Source organism: Somniosus microcephalus, chromosome 7, assembly GCF_052327205.1.
Source record: "Somniosus microcephalus isolate GS21.2 chromosome 7, FLI_Smic_1.0, whole genome shotgun sequence".
NCBI lineage: Eukaryota > Metazoa > Chordata > Chondrichthyes > Squaliformes > Somniosidae > Somniosus > Somniosus microcephalus.
The window spans coordinates 62,314,219-62,336,057 of record NC_140993.1 but is presented as its reverse complement, the minus strand read 5'-3'; the positions used below and the strand labels follow the sequence as shown (position 1 = coordinate 62,336,057).

The 21,839-nt window shown below is 46.4% G+C and overlaps 1 protein-coding gene across 1 annotated transcript in view; it reads right to left on the bottom strand.

Annotated features, from left to right (window-relative positions):
• Positions 1-245: 245 nt before the first annotated feature.
• LOC147114657 (corticotropin-releasing hormone receptor 2) overlaps positions 246-21,839 on the bottom strand; it is a 392,400-nt gene continuing 370,806 nt past the window's right edge. Inside the window, exon 12 of the mRNA XM_085992504.1 lies at positions 246-9,620. Coding sequence (XP_085848630.1) covers positions 9,480-9,620 — 141 coding nt within the window. The 3' untranslated portion in view covers positions 246-9,479. The remainder of the gene's footprint in view (positions 9,621-21,839) is intronic.

The following is a 21,839-nucleotide window of genomic DNA, read 5'->3' as shown; positions in this document are numbered from 1 at the left end:
GGGCGCTAAGGTTAGCGCCCCAAAACTGCCTATACTGAAAATCTAGCCCAAGATGTTTTATTAATGTCTGAGTGAAATAATCCCTGCTGAGAAACCTTTAACAGATCACTTATCTGAGGCAACCATTTTCCATTCTGCCTGATGCAAAAGCAGGGAAATATAGAAAATTGGTAAAAAAGAAACTCCTTGGAAACAAACATGAGGATTAATCTGATACAAAGGGTTCAAATCATGCTGTACATTAGTTCATTGTATGAAATTTCTTTACTCGCCTATTACAACAAATCACTAATATCGCGCAGTGCAATTTGAACTGGTAATTTAAAAATATCTCCACACTTGTTTGCTCTATAAAGAATATTCAAATCTTTCCATTAGGACATTTTTAAATACTTTATACTTTTATATGATTCACATATAAATTTTGCACATATATTACAATCAAAAATATATATCTGTCTCATGAGAGACCTCCATTCTTCTGTCTTTCTGATCACATGTAATAAGGGCAAAGTCAAAATTACACAACAAAGTGGCTTACATGAGTCATGTCTCTCAAAAACACAATTGCATTGAATAATTTGACTTCGACTGTCAACATAGAACTGGAGGACACAGTTTAAAATAAGAATGGTTAGAAGAAACTGTGGTTGGGAATGTTCTCGGAGCCGCCCCTGCTCCGTCGCCGTAACTTCGCTGAAAGTGGGGCAGAAACCCCACTTTCACGTGCAAATGGGCTTTCTGGCGAAGACAGTGGGAGAGTAGGAGTGGCTCTGAGGAAATTCCTGGCCTTTGTTTTTCCACAAAGTAGCAGCTTTGTGTGATGGGACTCTCAGCAAAAAGCAGCTGAGGCTGTGTTGCTAATTCCTTCAAAAAGGATCTGGATAAATATCTCAGGAATGTTATTGGTGGTACTAGGGATAAGTATAGACTGAGATGATGAAATGCTCCATGGGATGTAATGAGTCCTGTGTTATTTGGTCAGGATTGAACACCAATAGGCTGATTTGAATGGTGATGGTATTAGTTGGGAGGGGGGGATGAATATTGTGAAATTGAACTTGATTATCTTGGGCATCAGGGATGTTTAATGTAGGAATTTACTTCAGAAGATTAACTGGGTAAGGTAGGGTCCATAATACATGAATTGTACATGGTTTGATGAAAGTACTGCCTTGAGGTTCAAATTATCTTTTTCCATTTGATAAAAGGGGTTTTACAAGATAAGAAACCAAGTCAGGGTTACCCAACACCAGAGACATTGAGAAAGTCTGTTAAACCTGATTTTTTTATTTCCAATTTTTGGGGGTGAATGTTTGTGCTTGTAAGATTTAGTGCTGGTGAATGAAACATCTTCCCACTTTATTTTATACCTGGTGTCAGCATCAGTCGCTCTCTGGTCAGGTACACAATGGCCATATGTATAGGAATGGTCTCTCTACTCTGTCCCCAAAATAAAGCTAAATCCCAAAGTCAGACGAACAATCGAACCCAGTGAATTGTGCCATTTCCTACAGTAGACTACAATAAGCAAAAGTATCAGTTTATGTCAAATTGCGAAATGCTTTGTGTTCCTATCATTAGAAATTTGGTGCGGGTTGTTCAAATTTGCTTCACAAATAGCCCTTGCAGCTGACAAGGAGAAGGCTTTTGACTCATCATTCTGAATTGGACAGGGAGCCAAGTACTATTGTGTTAACCAACTGTGCCACCCAAACTCTTCTAATCAGGTTTCTAAGCAGTTCCAGAAGCCTAGGTCACACCTCTGAAATGATGACTGTTGCTGCATTGAATATGCATAGCCATGAACCCTGGTGTAGTTTTATGCCCCAAGTTTTCTTTTAGCAAAACGACCCCCACCCCTCACCACTTCCAAAAATGTGGAACTTTGTAGAAACCCAGAGCATGATTCAAGGCCATTTATTGCTTTGTCTCACATATGGGAAGGTGTTCCTGTTTTGGACAGGCGAGTACTCATTAGTACTCTTCCATCCAGCCCCAGGCAAGGATTACACTTCACCAATTATCATTATCGGTGATCACATGCTTCAGCCTGTGGACAGATTCACCTATCTGGGAAGCACCCTGTCTAGAAAGGTCCATAATGATACAGAAGCATCCTGTAGAATCGTCAAAGACAGCTTAGTTCCATGAGCACACTTGTGACAAGAGAGGCATCAGCCTGCAGACCAAGCTCAAAACATACAGGGCTGCCATTCTGACGACCCTGCTCTATGCATGTGAAACTCGGATAACATATTCACGCCACAATAAGAAACTTAACCACTTTCACCTCAGCTGCCTGAGATGATTAATGATGATCAGACGGCAAGACAAAATCCCTGACACCGAAGTTCTTCAAAAAACCGACATGCCAAGCATGGATGTTCTAATCATGTGATGGGAATGTCTGATGAACGAATTCCGAAGATGATCTTTTATGGCGCATATACAATTGAAAAACGATTTTGTGGTGGTCAGCAAAAGAGATATAAATACTGTTTAAAAGTAGTGGAGATAAGGTGGGCAAATGGAATTGAAGTACAGATCAACCATGATCTAATTGTTGAACTGGCTTGCGTGGCTGAATGGCCTACTCCTGTTCCTATGTTCCTATGTAAAAGCGCGTCTGAAACAGTGCAAAATAGATCCATAAGTGGGAACAACTTGCTCAAGATAAGAAAGCATAGCAAAAACCCATCCATGGAGGTATCTCCTACTATGAGACCTGTCGCATTGCTGATGTTGAATATAAATGCCAGCTGAATAATCAAGATTCCCAACCTGGTGCATCCGGGAGCCACTGTTCAATCTGTGCACGCTCGTTCTGAGCAAAAATAGGTCTTATCAGTCATCAGAGGACTCACTGCTAAAAATGAGATAATCTTCTGGCTGTCTTCTTTGATATCAAAGGATGAACGATGATACAGGAATGCTATTTAGAATGAGAAAAGAATTTTTAAATTGGCTCGAGGGGTTAAATGGCCTGCTCCTGCTCCTATGTTCCTTTGTAAACTTGACCTGATGGTTGGTGATGGCTTTAACGGTACATGGAAACACTAAATTCTATGCCTAATGCATTTGACATTTAGCTGGTCAGCTTAATAGAATTATCCAGGCACTCCATTGTTTCTGATAGTGAATGTTCCTGCCTGGATTGTGTTACTCCAGACATGCTGTGATAAACTCAGAATCCCAGGCCATATATACCATCTTTCTGCATTAACACTTTACTCTCCGGGTATCTGATGATGGATTATGAACACCTGCTGCAATATCACAGTATGTGGGTAGTATTCTGCACTGCACCATCCCATTAGACAGCTATATATGTAAATAATAGATTAATCCAGACTGAAATAACCGGCAATATTAGAATTGATCAGTAAGAGCCATTGGAAGCAAATCATTTGGAAAAACCATAAAACATGAATGGAGATAGACATTCATAAAGCAGTATTAAAATCTACACTGCTCAGTGTAATTCCAAAACAAATCTGCTGCACAAGGAATTATTTTAGAATGGAGTAATCCTTAATGGCTCAGTTGGTATATGTATTGCCATTGACCATGTATAATTAAGCCATCTGGACCAGGAAAGTCCAATTGCTGGTGTGTGTTGAATTAGCTGATCTTAGCTAGGCCCTGTGATTGGGATACTACAATTGGCCTCAAAATCTTTTGGATGAGTTAAAATCCGCCATGTTCCCGATCACTGTCCAAAGGTTCCTACTGGAAAATGCACATATGTAATGGAATAGAATTTGGCTTAGCTGTGATGCTTCCCATAGTTAAATAGCCATCAACATTTACTGTCTATTCTATCAGATGAAGAACAGTCACTTAGGTGAGGTACTCAGTACGAGTCATAGATTTTAATTCAAGATTATCACTGCTGACGAGGGCACTTTGCTAACATGTCATGTGAGTGAGTGACCTCTTGTCCAAATGCCATCTTGAAAAATCTATTAAAATTCATGGCCATTTTCCAGTCGCTTCTGCTGGAAAGTGTACTTGTCGGGTGAGAACAGGCCCATGTTGGACTGTGATGACCCCTATGTGTAAACAGTCTGCTGACACTCATGATTTTGCCCACTTGGATGGCAACTGAACCAGTACCATACCCTAGCTTGGGTCAACAAGGAGGGTATTTTAAGACAGGAGGGGATTATATTGAATAACACAGGTTGGAGTGTGATGGAAAACATCCTGGTACTCCAATAACACTGTCAAACATTTCAACCTTCACTCAAGGTTCTTTCTTTTGATTTTTTATGCATATATTTTCTTTGAGCTCAAACCATTTGTATGAATCCTTTCTGCTTTTTAGGATTTATTTTGAGCCTATTTAAAAAGCAGTCACAATCTGTTCAATTCCATATAATTAAATATTTTTCTAATCTTTTGCAGAGAAACATAGGCCTAGAAATTCATCTCGAGAGGTGGCGCAAAACGGGTGGTATTGGATCGGCTGCCCGTTATACGCAGCGCCTGGTACTCAGGTCCACAATGGAACTGAATATCAGGCGTTTCATAGAGCAGGCAGCCAATCCGAAAACGCCTGTTTTTGCACCACTGCCCGAGATGAATTTCTAAGCCATATAATTTAGAAACACAGGAGTAAGCCATTCAGCCCCTCAAGCATGTTACATCCATCTAATAGATCATGGCTGATCTGTACCTCAACTCCATTTATTCGCCTTTGCTCCATATCCCTTGATACCCTTACCTAATAAGAATCTATGATGCTAACAGATCTTGATGTTATGTTACCCACCTATTTATCCAGTGCTTAGAACAGCCCTCTAGGTCCACAAAATTTAAACAGGGCAAATCACCTATTACAAAATATAAACACAAATAGGACTGAGTTTCCTGGGTTTTGAGGATCAGATGATCATGACCTGAGGTCACATGTGGCCTATAAGCTGCAGTTTGGATATTTCTTACCGACAACACATTTAGGTTACACACAGTCCAAAATGTTCAATTCCAGCCTTTTAAATATTCATAAAGGCAACATAAAACTCAGGGGGAGAAATTCGGTTGGTAGCGCCTCCAATTAGCGCCTAAAGAGGCCGAGAAGTGGGGCGTTAGCAAATTTTCGGCCGGGCGCAGTGAACCCAGCGCCTCGCCCCATATTGAGCATACATTTAGCGCCGGCGCTAAATCTTAGCGCCCGCTCATGGGCGCAGGCAGATCATGACGTCATTTGAGTGTGCAACGCCTTTTGAGCGCCCCGGACCGGAAATTCAGTGGCGCCCCCCTCCGTAGAGCCTGGCGCTAATAAGGACAGCTTACCTGGAGCCTTCCCCAGTCGCTCTCGGGCTGGAGGGGCGTTATTTAAAGGGCACTGGTGTGGTTTAAAAGCGGCAGCCTTTTTGGCTCACAACTTCTTCGAGAGCTGCAGAGAGTTGCTGGGCTGCACACTGCGAGCCATTTCACCACTGAGCCAGCGCTGGCAGAGGAACTTCAGCCTTCTGACCATCACCTTGCTGTTGGTGAGCATTTCCAACGGCAAAACTTTCTTTGCGCACTTATTATGGGGGCTGCATTGGAGAGGAACGTCCTGCTGCTGAATCATCTGGAAAGGGCAGAGATGCAGGGAGAGAGGGGCAGGCATGGCCAGACGGAGGAGAACCAACAGACGTCGCCACACCAGACCTTCCACTGCCAGGGTTTTCCGACAGCAGTTTTCCCACATGAACATGTCGGAGGAGCAGTGTATCAGAAGGCTGTGCTTTAGAAAGGAGGTGGTGACTGAGCTGCACCACCTGCTTCAGACAGATCTGCAGCCTCAGATAAGGTGCAGGACATCTCTGTCGGTGGCTGTGAGGATGACTGTTGCCCTAAACTTCTACGCAAGCGGCTCCTTTCAGGCCACAACTGGGGACATAGCCAACATCTCACAGTTTGCGGTGCATTGCTGCAGCCGTCAAGTGACTGATGCCCTGTTTAAAAGGAGGCAGCAGTACATCTCCTTCCCAATGACCCCGGACAAGCAGCGGGAGCGCGCAGAGGGCTTCGCTGCAATAGCGGACTTCCCCATGGTGCAGGGTGCCATTGACTGCATGCACGTGGCTTTGCAGGCGCCTGTAGAGAATCCGGAGGAGTTCCGCAACCGCAAGGGGTTCCATTCCTTGAATGTCCAGCTGGTGTGTGACCACCGACAGCCGATCCTCGCAGTGAATGCGCAGTTCCCAGGCAGCAGCCACGACGCCTTCATCCTGCGCCAGACTTCTGTTGCAGACCTTTTCGAGGCCCCGGCTCACCCAGGAGGTTGGCTTCTCGGGGACAAGGGCTATCCTCTGTGCCCGTGGCTGATGACCCGCCCCTTTAAGAGCTGGCCGGCGCCAGTGTGTCTCGGGGAAAGTGATTATTGACAGCACCTGCGCTGCGCCCCACCGCCGCGAAATTGGGTTGCACCGCCGGGTTAACGCCTTAAGAGTATCGTGCAGCGCCTGATTTAGCGCCGCAATCACCTTCAGGGGCGCTGCAACCCAATATCGTGCCAGGTGGCGCTAAATTGCGCCTGGCGCTAAACTTTGCACATCGCCAGGACTAGCGCCCCAAACGGGGCTATACCCAATTTCTCCCCCTATGGACCTTTCAACAGGATCTTTCTAAGCAGCTATTAACAGCATTCCCTGGCTTATATTCATTATTTTGAACCGTTATGTAAGTTTATTCCTCCAGTGTTGTGGGGGTGTCCAAAATTAGGGTCCATAAATATAAGATAGTCATTAATAAATCCAATAATAATTTCAGGAGAAACCTCTTTACTCGAAGAGTGGTGACAATCTGGAACTCACTACCACATGGAGTAGTTGAAGCGAATAGCATAGAGGCATTTAAGGAGAAGCTAGATAAGCATATGAGGGAGAAAGGAATAGAAGGATATGATGATCGGGTGAGATGAAGCAGGGTGAGAGAAGGCTCATGTGGAGTATAAACACTGGCATGGACCAAAGTTGGGTCGAATGGCCTGTTTCTATGCTGTAAATTCTATGTAATATATAATATATAATATGTTCATGACTTTACTTTGGGTGATGAAGATGAGATTGCCTTTTAAATTGTCATTGTGTTTCTATAGCACTCAGTTATCTGCAGTGATGTTTGGGGAAATCTTGGTGAAGGGCTGACAGCCCATCATACAGAACATCATCAAACATGACCTTTTAATTTCTTTTGGAATGGAGAGGAAGGTCAAACATTCCAGGAAACTGTTCTCTTCCTTCGATGCCCCCCAGGTATGGACTCACGACGTTCTGCCACTATAAAGCATTTGGTTTAACTGCCCAGTCAGAAAGAGTTTGTCTTTCTTTTACTTGAGAAACCTAGGTGAAGGCCCATAGTGCCAGACAATGGCAAGATCGAAAAGGAAGACCTTGCATTTATATAGTTCCTCGTCAGATCCTCAGGACATCCCAAAGTGCTTCAGGTCCAATTATTTATTTTGAACCATTATGTAAGCAAGCGTGGTATCTGTTTGTGCACAGCAAGATCCCACAAACAGCAACTTAGATGAGTGATCAATTGATCTGTTTTTGGTGGACTGATTATGGGAGAAATGTTGGCCGGGACAGAAAACAATCGTAAGAGATGACAATTAAAAGTAGTGAACAAGAAATCCCACACTTAAGTTTTTAATTTTGTGTGTAGATTGGAGAAGAAAGGAAAGGCTGAGTGAGAGGAGGTTCACAACTTGACATCCTGTGAAAGAAAGTTAGAATAGGAGATAGGGTGATGAGTCCTAATTTGAACATGGTCAGGATGCAGGGCGAGAGTGTTTGCAGTTTTTAAAGTCACACTCAGTCATTTAAATTAGCCTCAATAGGAATTGGCTGATTTCCATGTGGATCACTAGATTTGTAAAGTGTAGCTGGGCGGTGGAGCATGTAAATCCCTAATGTGCCAGGATCATAGTGCACTCAGTGTTAACCTTTGCAATACCCATCAATGCTTCATGAAAATATGCTATAAATATAAGAGAATGCTGCCTAAATATCCTGACTAGATACTGTTACAATTATTAACATTATATATAACAAGCCACTTTTAACATGTAGCGCTACCTAACTGTTTGGGGTTAGATACTTCACCCAAAGACGAAATGACACTAAACTGCAAATGAGAAACCGAAGCTCACGTTACAAGATGTTTTGATAAGGCGTGAACTGCCTCTGTAATAGTCACTTTGTTTGGGGAATGGCGGTACAGCAGGTAGTCTTTATTCCCAGGTGATTCTTATATTTTTCTGTATCTTGTTAGTTGTCAGACTGCGGTGTGGTCACTTCATTCATCTTCCAAGCTGCTGGTAGCCAGGGTCTGATCATTTTGGCTAGGCCTCAACATTCAGTGTGCAGGTTGTAGATCAGTTCAGTGCAGTTGATCGTTGTGGGCAGGCCACCTGCTGTGAAAAATGGGTTCTAGATGGGTGTTCCGGGGCTAGAAGAATCTAGTGATCCTTTGTCTTGGAACAGAGATATCAACAGATCAGTTCCAAATACTGACTCAAGTAGGTCAACTGATAATTAACCAACCAAGGTATATGATATTTCACTATTCATCAAAATAAAACCCATCAGATAGATTAGAAATTGTCTTCTTGCAGTACTATTGTTTTGAGCAAAACATGTTGTAGTTAGCACTGCATATGTGATGCACAGTCTGCTCCTTCTTGGTTCAAGGAACCCAATGACCCATCTATTTTTCATTTCTCCTAGTTCTGGACCAGTGATTTAACACCAAATTCGTTTCGCCCTGTTGGTACCACAGACAGGGTTTTGTCTCATTTCACTGTTGGACACATGTCATTTGACAGATTAGGTGTTCTTTTTACACAAGGGGATTGCTATATCCAGCAGACAGCTTAGATCAGATTTGTTGTATGGCATGGGGGTTGGAACAGATCTTCATTCCTTCAAAGCTTCTTTCAGTGACACTGGATTAATGTTTTAAACCTTGAAGATTCTTCTTGGTGACATCAGAAGCCAAGATGTGTTTTCTTCTGCCTCCTCCTTATTCTATAGATTCTGAGGTGACAATTCAAGGTAATTTTTCAGTGGGAAATACGAGAGATCGGTGATACAAGATGAAAGCCGAAAGGATAAAACTTTGAGATAGTCTTCATTCTTGCCCTGAGATTGTGACATCCCCTAAGTCGGAGCTGGACTATGGAAATAGTTAAGTGAGCTGCAAAAGGCATTTCAGTCACCACAGGATTAATATTAATGCAGCCTCACACTCCCTGCTTTGTCATTTCTGTGCTGCATGCTGAAAGGAAAATTACAGTGTGCTCCACTCCTAGTCCCCAGCTTTGTTTCCTAGTGGTGAGTCTTGCACCTTCGGCTTCTCTTTGTTCACCGTCGCATGTTTTAAATGTGCACAGCAATCCACAAACAAACAAATAACCTCAGCGTTGAAGGAAAACGGAGTGAAAAACTCAAAAAAAAGGGCTGCTCAGTCTCGTAGAGTCAGACACCTGTTGTTTGTTTTATGCTGTGAAAGCTGATTCTTGTAGGTGAGGTTGGTATGGACATAGCCCGTGCAACTCGTACTCTGAGAGCATGGTTGTCTTGCCATCGATGCCACCTCTTTCTTGCAGCAGAACGTACCTGAAAGCAAATGGACAATTTAATCGGCACATCTTGACAGTTTAGCTACTAGATACTTAAAGGAACTTTTACGATTTAGTGCTCGTAACACAGCTTTGTGCAATGGGTGCAGAGATCAATGCACATAATGCACAACGTGCATAATTTTCAGTCTGCAAAGCTCTATGCCAGGAAACCTAAATTGTAAAATTGACCCCTTAGTTTTTTCCACGTGAATTTTCCATCTCTCCATCCTTGTCATCTTATCTCAATGTGTCCTCCTTCATGTCTGGTGACTGGGCTTGGTGAGCCTGTTAACTTCACCACAGTCACTACAAACGTGGAGTTTGTTTGTTAGGTGATCCCATTCATCAGGTGGAGTGAGCCCACCACTTGCCCGATGAATTGCGTTGGAGGCCTGAACCACTTTGGTGGTCAAGGCTTCATTAAAATATTCTCAGCGAGCCGCCCATGCATTCAAACAAACAGCTCATCCCGTGTTTGGGGCGGGGGGAGGGGGGGGGATGGGAAACCAGCAGCTCTTCTGCAGAGCCAAGTTGGCATTATTTAATTAAAGGGGGGTCAGGTGATGGTGAGGGGAGATTTTGGAGAGTACAGCAATGGGTGAGACTAGGAGGAGCATTAAAGCTGTTCTTGGCTCCACAAAGATTGATAAAAAGAACTTTGGGAGGAACAGGTGACTTTGGACCTATGGTTCCTAAAGCTCTCCACCACAGGGGTTTTCCTCACATCATGTCTGGGTCTGTTGTAGACTAATTAATAGAGATTGATTGCTATGATTAGTCAATGACGCCATTATCATTGTATCATGCCACTATCAGGATGGTGGAAGGTGAACCAGATGGACCTTGGTCCTTTGTCATCTGGCAATTCCTAGGTTCCTACATTGGCGCCTTTAAGGACCACTAGTTAGGCTGCTCTATGTTCAGTTCTGCTGCTTGGGATTTGATCAGCGCAAATACCACCCGTTGGAACGCCAAAATTGCATCACTAAAATGCTCTGCAAAGGACCCAAATTTGCATAGATTAATGAGGATCCTGCCTTTTTCAGGCGGGAGTGCTGGGTGACTAAGTCATAGCCCACTCCAAAATCATGGTGGGCCAGATGTCAGCAGGAACAGGGCATTGAGTGCTGCTCAGTGATTTTGGTCTCTGCCTTCAGCCATCTAGGCCCTAAGGTCTGAAATTTCCTCCGCCCCTCATAAGAACAAAAGAACATAAGAAAGAGGAGCAGGTGTAGGCCATACGGCCCCTCGAGCCTGCTCTGCCATTCAATAGATCATAGCTAATATTCGACCTCAACTCCATTTTCCTGCTCGATCATCATATCCCTTGATTCCCTTCGAATTCAAAAATGTATCGATCAATCCTGAATATACTCACCGACTGAGCATCCACAGCCATCTGGGGTAGAAAATTCCAAAGATTCACAACCCTCTGAGTGAAGAAATTACTCCTTGTCTCAATCTTAAATGGCCGACCCCTTATCCTGAGACTATGCCCTCTAGGTCTAGCCAGGGGAAACAACCTCTCAGCATCTACCCTGTCAAGCCCTCTCAGAATCTTATATGTTTCAATGAGATCACCTCTCATTCTTCTAAACTCCAGACAGTACTCAATGTCTGCTCATAAGACAATCCTCTCATCCCAGGAATCAATCTAGTGAACCTTTGTTGCTCTGCCTCTAAGGCAAGTATATATTTCCTTAGGTACGGAGACCTAAACTGTACACAGTATTCCAGGTGTGGTCTCACCAGAGCCCTGTACAATTGTAGCAAGACTTCCTTACTCTTGTACTCCAAGCCCCTTGCAATAAAGGCCAACATACCATGGGGAAGAAATTCAGTTGGTTACGCCACCCATTAGGGCCTTAAGAGGGCGATAAATGGGGCGTGAGCCAGCTAGCGCCCGGGCGCGGCGAGACCTGTGCCTTTCGCGAAATTGAGCGGACATTTAGCGGCAGCGCTAAACCGCAGCGCCCGCTCAGCTGTGCACGCAGATCCTGACATCATTTCATGGTGCAACGCCCTTGGGGCGCCCCGAACGGGAAATTCAGTGGCGCCCCCCTCCTTTCTGCCTGTCGCTCCCAGCGACTGGTTGACTGGAATGGTTCCCAGTCGCTGTGGGGCTGGGGGGGTGCTACTTAAAGGGGGCTCTTCCTGGCTTCTTTGTGGTAGCCATTTTGGACCACTCCTTCTGTGAGAGAGAGAGAGATTTGCAGAAAGACAAAGGGAGAGAGCTTTCTGCATTGAGTCAGCACTCGCAGAGGTACTTTTGGCTTCTGACCAGAACTTTGTAGTTGGTTTGCTTCTTCACCGGCATAACCTTGAGTGGCCACATACTATGGGGGCTGCAATGGGTGGGAATGTTGGGCTTCTCCATTACATTGAGAGGGCACAGAGACGCAGAGAGAGTGCCAATCATGGCCAGACGGAGGAGGGCCAACAGGCGTCGGCACACGAGACCTTACCGTCCCAGGGTTTTCCGCCAACAGTTCTCATACCTCAATATGTCTGAGGAGCAGTGTTTTCGGAGGCTGCGATTCAGCAGGGAGGTGGTCACTGAGCTCTGCCACCTGCTTCAGCCAGATCTGCAGCCTCAACTGAGGAGCAGGACATCTCTGTCGGTGTCAGTGAAGGTCACAGTGGCTCTCAACTTCTATGCCACCGGCTCCTTTCAATCCGTTACTGGGGACATTGCCAATATCTCCCAGTTCGCGGTGCATTGCTGCATCCGTCAAGTCACGAATGCCCTCTTTAAAAGGAGACGTCAGTACATCTCCTTCCCCCTGACCCCGGACAAGCAGCAAGAGCGCGCAATGGGATTTGTAAGAATAGCGGGCTTCCCCATGGTCCAGGGCGCCATTGACTGCACGCATGTGGCTTTGCGGGCGCCACAAGAGAATGCCGAGGATTACCGCAACCGGAAGGGGTTCCATTCGTTGAACGTCCAGTTGGTCTGTGACCACAGACAGCTGATAGTCGCTGTCAATGCCTGCTTTCCAGGCAGCAGCCATGACGCCTTCATCCTGCGCCAGACTTCTGTGGCAGACCTTTCCGAGGCCCCGGCTCACCCAGGAGGCTGGCTTCTCGGGGACAAGGGCTATCCTCTGTGCACCTGGCTGATGACCCTGCTCCGTTCGCCCAGCACCCCTGCTGAAGAACGATACAATGAGAGCCATCAAGCGACCAGGAATATCATTGAGCACACAATCGGCGTGCTCAAGCAACGGTTCCGCTGTCTGGACCATTCCGGAGGAGCCCTTCAGTACTCACCTGAGCGAGTCTCCCATTTCGTTGTTGTGTGCTGCATGCTGCATAACCTGGCAATCCTCAGGACTCAGCCACTGCCACCAGACATTGGAGCACCAGCAGAGGAGGAGGAGGAGGAGCAGCACCAAGTGCAAGGGCCGTCCATCAGTGGCTTATAGCAAGTCGGTTCTCGGCCCCCTCTGAGGGAATGGCTTCTGCCATTCAAAGAACATGACGGGAACCGTGTCGCAACCCCTAAGCTGGTCAAGGCAACAAATAGTTCAAAGAGCAAACATGCACATTCTGAATAAAGACACTTCTTTATTTAACAAACTGTGTGCCCTTCCCGCATGACAAAGTAATAGAGAAAAAACCCCAAAAAAGCAGTCAGTCACATAACTGTCTCTCACAACCTGGAGACAATGAACAAAACAGTAACCAAAAAATGACCACGATCCTCGGCCTTCAATAAAACATTTAACAGCATTTTGCCACACCTCCTACTTTTTGCCCTTCAAGGGTGATCTGCTTCGCTTGCGAGATTCGCCCCTTCCCACCCTGCAGCTCCTCCGCAATGGGACCCCAGTGGCTGCAGCAAGGCTGGGGGAAGGCTGCTGAGTGTCAGAAACTGAGACTGCAGATGCCCTTGAGGGATGGCCTGGACCAGCTCTGGGCCTGGAGGGCCCGGCTGCTGACTGCTCCAACTCTGCATGGGCGGCAGCAGTCTGTCCTACTGGTGGTGGCAGCTGCAGTGGAGAAGTGACAGTGTTGGCAGCAGGAATGCTGCCATCCTGACAGAGGACAGCAACTCCCTGTTCGGATGACACACTGGCACTCCCATGGGGCAGCACTGCAGCATGCGGAGCAATCTGCTGAAGCACAGACTGCTGGCCTGCTGCGGCGTGGCGAGGGCCCCGGCGATTCGTGCCCGATCCAGCGAGGGTGGCAACAGTCAGTGCTTGTGTGGCCTCAATCTGCATCTGCATGAGACCAGCCACTGACTGCATTGCAGCACTAAGCACTTGCGTGGCAGCCACCTGTGCTGCGCCGAAGTCCTGGAGACTCATTGCCTGTGCTGCGCCGAAGTCCTGGACACTCCTGGCCAGTGACTCAAAGGATTCGCGCATCCTTGCCACTGCAGCCATGAGCTCAGTGTGCCTGTGCTCCGCCTGGGTGCTCAATTCAGCGAGGAGCCGCACCTCTTCTGCGCTCACTGTAGCAGGGCTCGAGGCCAGACTCTCCCTCCAGGGAGAAGGCCGCCGAGCTTCCCTACCCCCACCCCCCACGTTGCTGCAGCCCACTGGGCCCGGAGCTTCACCCTCCTCAGACCATTCCCCCCTGCTCCCCTCCAGGGAAGACGTGTCCCCATTATGGCCATGGGCTGCCTCAGCTGAGGGTGGCACTGATGGTCCGGCTTCCTCCTCGTCGTCGCCTTCAGAGTCACTCACAGTGGCAGCTTGAGGGGCCGCCTCCTCACCTGGCGAATCAGCATCTGAAAGCAGGGAGGTACAAGAGTGGCTTTAGCGTGAGGACAGGGTGGCAGCGAGGGAGGCATGAGTGCTGCAATATACTGTATTGGTTCGATAGTGGCAAAGGATGCTGGTGTGAGGCACAAGTGGAGGGAGAGAGGTCAAAAAGGTGATGACCTTACCATTGCTGTCCAGAACGGGGTCAGCATCTCCAGTGGCGACGGGGCCAATTATCCGGCCTGCCATAATCCGCTGGACTCGCTGCTCCAGATCGGTCAGGGCTTGAAGGTGAGACTGGCCTCCCCCGGTCTGTTGCTGCTGCCTCCTGTTATGCGCCAGCTTGCCCTGCAAGAGAAAGGATGGGCTCTGAGTACAGTGTGAAGCCCTGATCTTGGCAGCACTGCCTCCCATGGTGGAATAGCCCTTACAATGTGAAGCCCTGATCTTGGCTTCACTGCCTCCCATGGTCGATTAGCCCTTACAGTGTGTAAAGTGCTGAATGTGCGTGTGAGTTTCCTGAAAGGGCCATAGGTGTTGGATGAGGGCTGGGCATTGGGGCTTTCAGGACCCTTTGGCCATAAAGTGAGGTGCACATGCAGGGATGAAGAGGATTCTGAAAAGGGCACTCACCCTGATGACCCGAGTGAGGTCATTGAACTTCTTCCTGCATTGCACAGGGGTCCTAGGCACCATGCTGCTGGAGGTCACTCTGTGAGCCACCTCCCTCCAAGCTTTGCGATAGTCGTTGGGCAGCGGCCTCCTGCCAGTGTCCGGGAACAGGATAGATCGCCTGCGCTCCACCGCACCAACCAGAACCTGCAAGGCCCCCTCGCTGAACCACTGCGCTCGCTCCCTGGCCCTCTCCATGGTCCTAGGCATCAGAATGTGGCCACAGGTCTGTCCAGGCCAAGAATCAGGGCTCCGATGCGCAGGGTATGGCTGCAATCCAAGATCGAACCTCCCCTTTAAGAGCTGGCCGGCGCCAGCGTGTCTGCGTGCAATCGCTAACTGGCCACACCTGCGCTGCGCCCACCCTCAGTGGTAGCGCCTCGCTTCTCCGGCTTAGCGCCTTAAGACAGTCGTGCAGCACCTCTTTTAGCGCTCCAAGCATCTCCTGGGGCAAAGCAGGCCAATTTGCCAGTAGGTGGTGATAATTTGCGCCGGGCGCAAAATTTCGCACCCGGCCGATACTTACGCCCCAAACGGGGTGATACTGAATTTCTCCCCCCATGTGTCTTCCAAATTGCTTGCGGCACCTGCATGTTAACTTTCTGTGTTACGTGTACAAGGACACCCCAATCTGTCTGAACACCAGCATTTAATAGTTTCTCACCATTTAAAAAATATTCTGTTTTTCTATTCTTTCTACCAAAGTAAATAACCTCACATTTCCCCACATTATACTACATCTGCCATCTTCTTGCCCACTTACTTAACCTGTCTATATCCCTTTGCAGTCTCTTTCCTGTCCTCCTCACTGCTTATTTTCCCACCGAGCTTTGTATCGTCAGCAAACTTGGAGACATTACACTCGGTCCCTTCACCTAGGTCATTAATATAGATTGTAAATAGCTGAGGTCCCTTCACTGATCCTTGCGGCACTCCACTAGTTACAGTCTGCCAACCTGAAAAAGACCCGTTTATCCCTACTCTCTGTTTTCTGTCTGTTAATTAACCCTCTATCCATGCTACTATATTACCCCCAACCCCATGAGCCCTTATCTTGTGTATTAACCTTTTATGTGGCACCTTATTGAATGCCTTTTGGAATCCAAATAATAATAATAATTCAACTTTATTGTCATTGCACAAGTACATGAACAACGAAATGTGATCTTGCAAGCTCCCATGACTGGGAGAAGCAAAGCCGCTGCGTCGGTGCGCGCCGCCATTCCATTTCCACCATTCCTCCTGTCCGACAATCTTCAGCCCAACGCCCGGGCCTACTCACCAGCCCCTCCTCCTTCCGTGACCTTCTCACCAACCGCCCCTCCTCGGGGCTCCTTCCGTGACCTTCTGTACCTGGTCTTCCCTGATGGTCACCCCTCCAGGTACTAACCAGGCCTGGCTCTGCTTAGTTTCCAAGCCTTGCCAGTGACCCTGTCCCTAGTCCCAGGAACAAGAAATATACTACATCCACTGGTTCCCCTTTATCTACCCTGCTAGTTACATCCTCAAAAAACTCTACTAAATTTGTCAAACGCGATTTACCTTTAAGAAAACCATGTTGACCCTGTCTAATCATATGATTTTCTAAGTGCCCTGATACCATTTCCTTAATAATGGATTCCAGCATTTTCCCGATCACTGCTGTCAGGCTAACTGGTCTGTAGTTCTCTGTTTTCTCTCTCCTTCCTTTCTTGAATAGCGGTGTTACATTTGCTACCTTCCAATCCATTGGGACCGTTTCAGAATCTAGGGAATTTTGGAAGATCACAACCAATTCATCCACCACTATCTCTGCAGCCACTTCTTTTAGAACCCTCGGATGTAGGCCATCAGGTCCAGGGGATTTGTTGGCTTTTAGTCCTAATAATTTCTAAAGGACTTTTTCTTTACTAATATTAAATACTTTAAGTTCCTCACTCTCATAAACCCTTGGTTCCCCACTATTTCTGGTATGTTTTTTGTGTCTTCTACTGTGAAGACAGATACAAAATATTTGTTTAACCTCTCTCTCCTCCTTTAAGTCACTCCTTAAAACTTACCTCTTTGACTAAGCTTTCTGGGCACCTGTCCTAGTATTGCTTTATGTGGCTCGGTGTCAAATTTTGTCTGATAATGTTTCTGTGAAGCGCCTTGAGACGCTTTTAATACATCAAAGGTGCTATATAAATGCAAGTTGTTGTTGTTGTTGTCTTGGTATCACCCCATTCTCTTTGGTAAAAGAGGTGAGAACAAGACCAAAATCGGTCCCATGATTAGCTCAAAAGGATCTAGTGTGAAATGAGTTTGGGCAGTCTTATTCTGATTCCTAGTATGCATGGATCCACAACATAGTATAGTACTGTATACCAAATCAACGGTGGGACAGCCTCTGCCTCATCTGCACAGGCGTTGATTCCACTGCTAAATTCGTTGGGCCCTTTTTTTAGGCATTCTAGGAAGACACCTAAAACAGGTATTAGGAAACTTAAGTATGTAAACTAAGGGCCGAATGCCTGCTAATGGACCCCATCCAGACATTAGTCGCAATGAGAGGAGCAGACGCCAGGCCCATCCCACCACAAGTGGTAAGCTCAATTTTTCCTTTAAAAAAAAAAGTTACTCTGGAGTGGGAGGAGCAGGAATGTTCCCCACCTCCCAGGATGTCAAGATCCACCCCACCTGTAGTCAGCTCCAATCTCCCCTCCGGCACTTACCTGAGGGACACTGCCGATGAGGCAGGTGGCCTGACATTGATCTCTTTAATCAGGCGAGCTGCCTGTGGAGGCATGACCAGCACCTCTTCGGGTCTGCTCATGAGACCTCAGGACTAGTTTCCATTGATCCTTGGGCCTGTCGGTTCGGGTGCGTGCTGGTTGCGAATTGCCGAGTCTGGGTCCAAAAATGGACCACAGACCAAAATTTACCCCAATAAATTCACAATAAGAACCATATATTTTCTTTCAGCCTGGTAAAGCAATTATGGTCAATTTGTGGCCTTTACACTCATTACTCGATCTAGTAGCTAATAGAAATAAAAATATATTGGCCCAATAATTCGGGTCCCAACGCGTGAGTAAGCACCGTGTACTCACGCGTGGACCCGATGGAAGTGCCGGCTTTCTGCATGCACAGCGCATGCGTGGAAAACTGGCATTTCCTTTCCTCTGAACCAAGGGGTTCAGAGGTGGAACGCGTGTGTGCAGGAGTCTGCGCGTGCGCGCTGAAATTCCTTTTTTTTTACAGGGTTGCCCGTGCGATAAGGCCTCCAGTTTTTACGCGAGAAAAAAGCAGACGTAAGTACTTAGTTTTAAAAGGTAAGTGGTCTAGCAATTAAAGTTAGAAACATTTTCCCACAGGTTTATTATTTTTAAAGGCTTTACAGTAAGGTAAGTGTATTTTTAGACCCGATTTGTTAAAAAATTGTTTTTTTCAAAAATTTGAATAATTGTTTAAATTAGTTTTTTTACAGTTATTAATAGTTCATTTAATTAGTGGGATTTTTTTTTAACTTTTATTTGAAGCTTAAGTACTGTTTTGGGCACCTGGAGTTTTCATGAGTTTGACAGTTCTTACTATCAAACTCATGAATGAACTTTTGCAACCTCCGATTGGTTGCCCAGTGCTCACGTGATCCCAGCCGGCTCATCGAACTAACTACGCCGCTGGATCATGCAAGCACAGCGCGCCGGGAGCTGAACCGGGCCACTGACAGGAAATCCACGCAGGGCCAGGCTTCAACTGTCGGCGCGCTATGTAAGTGTAGGTCGGGGGCTTGCACCCGCGGGAAGCCCCCGATACCAATTTCTGGGCCATTACGTTTGCTCAGATGCTTAAGCTAGCAACACGTCAATGGCTGCACACATAGTTAATGTTCCTCTAACCATCACAATACTCTATTTAGGTCAGGGTAAGATGCTTCCTAGACTGTATAAACCAATGGTGCAGAACACTGGCTAATGTGAAATATTGGTTTGGAACTGTAAAATCTGTGTGTTATATTGCAAATTATTACACAGACTACAAGAGTAAACTTTAACAGGACTTTACTATTCGAAGGTCAGGGCGAATCTGCCCAATCACTCATTACACAGCACTTATATACCGGTGTGGTCACCACCGGTATTACAGTATACCGCAGCCAAGATAAAGTAGTGCAACACCTAAAATAGTTCTCTTAAAGGTGGACGGTTACATACAATAGTTCTCTTAAAGGTAGAACGGTTACATACACTACAGGAACCAGCTTGCTAGATTGGTTATACAGCTTCAGGACAAAAGGTAGCAGTGAAAGAGTATCCTAAACAATGATAAAAGGAATAGAGGACATAAGTACAACACTCACAAGCTTCAATCAAGGTTAGAGAGTAGGAAAAACCCTATTTGCGCCATAAGACAATAGATATGTGGAAAAGACTATCAGGATATCATTGGAATCACCCCTTTAAAAAGGTGTGATACACCAGTGGGTCCCTTGATATCTGTTGAGGAGGATTGAAGGTCATAGAGGTTTTAATAATACTGCTGGATTTTTTTAGTAGAGGTAGAAGAAGGAACTTAATCTTCCTTAAAGTAGGAGATCAACAGTTGATGCGGGTGTTAGTTCAAGGATAGAATAACCTTACGTGGACTCCAGATGGAGTGAGCTTGATCTGGTTAAAGGCCTTTTCTCACTCGGGATATTCTGACGTTCTTGTACTTCTTGCTCCAAATTGTTTTTTCCTCTTATAGTCAATAGGTAAAGGAATAAGTACCAGCAAGCTCTCTAACCTTACCTCAAAATTAGTGGATTACTTTATGAAGATAGCAGGTGATGAAAATGACAATATACTATCTCCTTTAAAGAAACAGCAGAAGCAAACAAAATTGCTTGTCCTTTGCTTTTTGATGTGAATTTTGGTGACATTTTGTGTTACATTTTATCATTAATGTGAAGGGTGACACTGATGGAAAATTAAACACTTTTCTACTTTTGAGACTGGCTGCGATTTCCCCTACCTTGGCGGGTCTGTGGCGGGCGACGTCATTGGCGGGTCCCGACCCCGCTGCTGGCTCAGCCCGCTCTGTAGAATGATTTTACATTGATTGGGCTTGTTAAGCCCACCCAGCAGGTTTGCCGGCCAAGTGAAGGAAGTGGGTCTGGGGACGTCATTTGATGACGCGTCATCAGCCGTTTTCCTTAAAGGGACTGCGCGCAAATTTATTTTGACAGTTGTGTTGTCAGTGTTCTACAGCATTGAGGTGCTGCAAACACTGACAAGCAGTGCACACAGTGCATGGCTGCACCCAGGCTCTCCCAAGACTCCTTCTATATGCTTATGGAGGGAGTCACAGCAAGCAGGGAGGTTCTCTTCCCTTCCAATGGGCTGAAGAGACCTTCCCAGGAGACCAATGCACATTGCACAGGAGGACACAAGCGGGGATGTCATCAGGAGGACCAGGCTGCAGTGGCGCAAACCTTTCAATGATCTCAGTAGATCACGAAACGTTACTGCAAAGCCACACTCAACCTCATCCTGCTGTGCCACTCATCACATCCCCATCACTCTGCCTTCTATACCCTATTCCTGCACATCCTTACTCACACCAACTTACCTTGCACCTCCACCTATCCCTCTCTATCTACATTATCACTTCCCCATCTCACTAGACACCCCTCACATTCACCCTCATCCTAGTCCAATCATACAAACTAACAACACACAAGGGTAGGCACTTGCGTGTTTTAGCCAATGTTCATGTAAAGTTTCTGTTAATGTGGTGTCAAACATTGAAACCTCTATTTTCAACACTTTGCGTTATTGAACAGATCTGTGTGCACCTTTGGAAGTGGCTTAGTGGGTTGCAGTGAATGGTGAGACATAACGGTACCCACCGCAATGGTGATGAGTGTGAAAGGAATGGCTTGGGCATTGTAGGGATGCTTTATGGTGCTGGTGTAGGGTGGTGCCAACCTAGTGCATCATGTGGCAGCCAGGGTTTACAGAGTCAAGTGAAGTAAATCTGGCCATGGTGAGGCCATCCCTGGCCTCCCAGGCAGCAATGTGGTTGGGTGCTGATACCCTGCGTCCTGTGCAGCATCAGGTGAATGCGGAGAAGGTTGGTGTTGTTGTTACTGCTGTTGGTGTGCCTGGTGCTGCTAGTGTTGGGGCTGATTGTGGTGGGATTCTGAGGACCAAGGTGAGATAGTTTCAAGGGCACCGATGCTGATGGAATAGATGGCAGGTGAACTTGAGATGACAGAAGCGATTTGTCAACAGTGAGAGAGATTGTTCCAAAGGGGTGACATTGGATAGAGAGTTTGCTCCAAACACTTGCAACCTGTATAAAGCTCAATCAGTCTCTCAAATATAGTAAACAACAGCTTCTGAGCTTGGAAAGTGAACAGCTGTGAGATGGGAGCTTTTATAGCACATTCGCAGCTGTCAAGTAATGAGTTGATCCCATGGCCATACAACTCCCGACCTGCTTACATGATGTGATCCCCGAGCAGCGTGGACCCCGTGGGTGACCTCGTAAAATGGTAAGGTGAGCTCAAAATACTTTTTAATGGGCTGTTAACAAGGTCATAATGACCTGAATTGCCTCCCCACCACTGTGTGTTGGTTCTGTTCAGCCCTGACAGAACCGACATCTGGGAAAGTCGTGTGGCGGTGGGTTGACAGCGGGGTCCTGATCCGCTGTCAAAAAAAAAATTTCCTACTCGACCCGCCGAAAAATTCCTCCCGTGTCTCCATCAACTATAATGTGGTACTTCATCAAACTCTTTATGTAAGTCCACATATGCAACATCAACCACACTACCCTCATCAATCCTCTCCATTACTTCATCAAAGAACTCAATCAAGTTAGTC